The sequence below is a fragment of the Strix uralensis genome, chromosome 37 (assembly GCF_047716275.1).
Source record: "Strix uralensis isolate ZFMK-TIS-50842 chromosome 37, bStrUra1, whole genome shotgun sequence".
Classification (NCBI taxonomy): Eukaryota; Metazoa; Chordata; class Aves; order Strigiformes; family Strigidae; genus Strix; species Strix uralensis.
The window spans coordinates 976,104-979,528 of NC_134008.1; the positions used below are offsets into that span (position 1 = coordinate 976,104).

General features: G+C 46.1%; 1 protein-coding gene across 1 annotated transcript; it reads right to left on the reverse strand.

Moving 5' to 3' along the window:
* Positions 1-1,718: 1,718 nt before the first annotated feature.
* LOC141937098 (olfactory receptor 14A16-like) lies at positions 1,719-2,654 on the reverse strand. Its single transcript, XM_074854501.1, has one exon. The coding sequence runs from the start codon at positions 2,652-2,654 to the stop codon at positions 1,719-1,721; it is 936 nt and encodes a 311-aa protein (XP_074710602.1).
* Between the last annotated feature and the right edge of the window lie 771 nt (positions 2,655-3,425).

Below are 3,425 nucleotides of genomic sequence, written 5' to 3' on the forward strand. Positions count from 1 at the left end.
CTCCACTCCCCCCTGTCCCTTATCTTTACCAAGTCTTGTCTCTCACCCTTGTTTCTCTCAGGCTGTTTTTCTCAGTCCTTGTTACAGAGAGTTACAAGTCACTTCTCACAAGTTACTCCATCTTGGGTGATCTCTCACTCTGTGGGGCTTCATTCACTACCCCCCCAGACACACACTGCCCCTGGAGAGCCTGGGGGATCTCAAGGCATTTTCAGTTTCCCCTTGAGAACAAAGACATCTGCCATGTCTTACCCGCCTTGGGTATGTCACTCAGTGACCAGCTATTGCTTCCACTGTCACGAGATGCTGATGAGTGAGTCCTAAATTCAATCCTCATTTTCCAAAAGGCCACAATGTGACTGAGAGGTTTTTGCTCATGCAGCTGTGCAGAACCCTAAGCAATAGTCCTTTTGGAGATGATTGCTCAAGCCTACTCCTGACATCATCATTGTAAAAAAAGCCCAGTGTTCACATGTGGCACAGAGGAGATTCCATTTTATTACTGAGATGCTGCAAGAGATTCAGTTCTGACCAAGCATTAGACACCATTGTAGAGGCTCTAGTTGAGACATAGTGGGTTACTGCTTCTGTAGAAGTGTGAAGAATCCAAACATTACTGCAGGAACATTATAATAATTAAAAAAATAAGAATGAAAATAATAACAAAGAGAACAAAACAAAGCTCAGGACTGGTGTAGACCATTGTCATAGATAAAAGGATTAACATGGTAATGGTTTTAGCACCAAATCAAGATTCATTAATGACTAACAGCACTTAATCATTAACCAAATTGAAGAGTTACAAAATAATTCAGTAACATATATTATCATTAAAATAGTGACTTAACTACAGATTCAAAAATGACAAGATTCACACTAACTTACTATATGGTACTTTAAATCAATGTATACATGCATGCATATTCACAAACACAAAGCTTATAAAAAAAAAACTTGGTTCCAGTAAAATAAGTATGCACCCACACTAGTGAAAATAACTGTGTATGCCCAAACCCGTTAGCAAGTAGAGACAGAGAAAGTGGGTGAAAAAGAATCTAGCTCAAAGTTAAAATTTCCTTTTTCTCAAATTTGGAGTAAATACTCACAATGCATTGGCATTTCTCAATATGCGATAATTGAGATTTGAGTGATCAACTTTGCCCTGGCCTCCCGTTGGTCTGACAGCAGAGGGTACTTGAAGAAGTCGATACCTGAGATGCGTCCCAGCTCAGGGGAGATGCTGGTCACAGGCCCACTACAATCCAGGAGAGCTCAAAGCGTCTCACTTGGGATTGTGATTTATAGGGTCCAAAATAATTGACTTTCGTCAGCTATTTTTCCACTCCAGCCCAGCTTGAGTGATGAAATATTCTGATGTTTTTCCACCAGTTGCACAGGCCAACAACTTGATGGATGTGCAGTTCTGCTATTGTTTTCTTCAACTGCATCCTGGGTACAGATGTACCAAGCTGTCAGGAGGTGATGGACTGTTTTAATCATTTCAAAGGAGGGCAGGAGTCAGATTCATCAAAGGGTCACCTTAACACCCTGGTTTCTGACCATTAGTGGCTTCTACCTCCCCAGGTTGGTATGACCCAAAAGAAGGTTGGAATCACACCAAGCACCGAGCAGCACAGCAAGTAATGGGGGTGGGGTGGGGTGTAGAATTGTACCACCACAACTATCCTGTGAGTAATTTGTGGAGAGAGATGGGAAGTTTACTGCTGCTTAAAAGGTGTCCATGAAATCAGTTTCCTAATAGCATCCTTGAGCTCCTGGTTCTTCAAGCTATAGATGAGGGCGTTCACTGCTGGAGGCACCACTGAGTACATAAATGACACCACCAGATCAAGGGATGGGGAGGAGATGGATGGAGGCTTCAGGTAGGAAAATGTTGCAGTGCTAACAAATATGGAGACCACAGCCAGATGAGGGAGGCACGTGGAAAAGGCTTTGTGCCGTCCCTGCTCAGAGGAGATCCTCAGCACGGCCCTGAAGATCTGCACATAGGACACCACAATGAAAACAAAACATCCAAATTCCACAAAAACACTAACCACAACAACCCCAGATTCCCTAAAGTAGGAGTCTGAGCAGGAGAGCTTGAGGATCTGGGGGATGTCACAGAAGAACTGATCCAGGACATTGCCTTTGCACACTGTTATAGAAAATGTGTTGGCCGTGTGCAGCACAGCATAGAGAAACCCAGTGCCCCAGGCAGCTGCTGCCATGTGGACACAAGCTCTACTGCCCAGGAGGGTCCCGTAGTGCAGGGGTTTGCAGATGGCAACATAGCGGTCATAGGCCATGATGGTGAGAAGAAAATACTCTGCTGACATAAAAAAGAAAAAGAAAAATAGCTGGACGGCACATCCCAAGTAGGAAATGTCCCTGGTGTCCCAGAAGGAATTGGCCATGGCTTTGGGGAGAGTGGTGGAGATGGAGCCCAGGTCGAGGAGGGAGAGGTTGAGGAGGAAGAAGTACATGGGGGTGTGCAGGTGGTGGTCACAGGCGATGGCGGTGATGATGAGGCCGTTGCCCAGGAGGGCAGCCAGGTAGATGCCCAGGAAGAGCCAGAAGTGCAAGAGCTGCAGCTCCCGAGTGTCTGCGAATGCCAGGAGGAGGAACTCGGTGATGGAGCTGCTGTTGGACATTTGGGGCCTCTGGATCTGGCGGACTGTTACAGGAAGAAAAGCCAGTGGCAACGGTGAAGAGAGTTCTCTGAGAAAAACTTGTGCTATTTCTTCATAGACCCTCCCCCTACCCCCCCCACAACTCTTTTTTTGCCTCTGGGGGAACCGTCATTCAGCCTCATGACTTGAGATTCATTTTCTGCAGCTAATGCAGTGATTTCATGCCATGACAGGCAGGGCCTCTGCCCATGAGTTACTGAGAAGTCAGCCCTGCAAATTGCAGTGGGTACGAGGGAATGTGGCAGGGGGAGGAGGGACTAGATTTGCTATTCAGAATGAGACAGAAGAAATCACTCCTCATTTAGAAGAGTTTGTCAGAATCTGCACTCCTAGTTCTAAGGTATATGGGTGTCAGAAAGTCATTTTAGGCAATCTTTTTTTTTCCTATCTCCACAATCATGCCGTTTGAGTGTTCTCTATAATCAGAAATCATGAGAATTTCTGCTGCACTCAGAGAGAATGGCTGTGAGACTGGAGAAGAAACAGGATTCCCTGTGGCTTAGTGAAGAGTGAAGGGAGCTGGTTGAGCCTGTTCCCAGCTGCCTTGTGCTTGCACCTTCCTGAGGTGGAGGGCAATCGCCCTCCCATGTATCTCTGAAAAGACACCAGACACTGCTAAGAGCAGAGGGATCCACTGCAGATCACTCAGTGTCTCACTCTTTCTCAAGGTCTCAGCATCCCACTTCTAGCCCAGGACACACACGGCTCATTTCACCAACCCAAGAACACTTC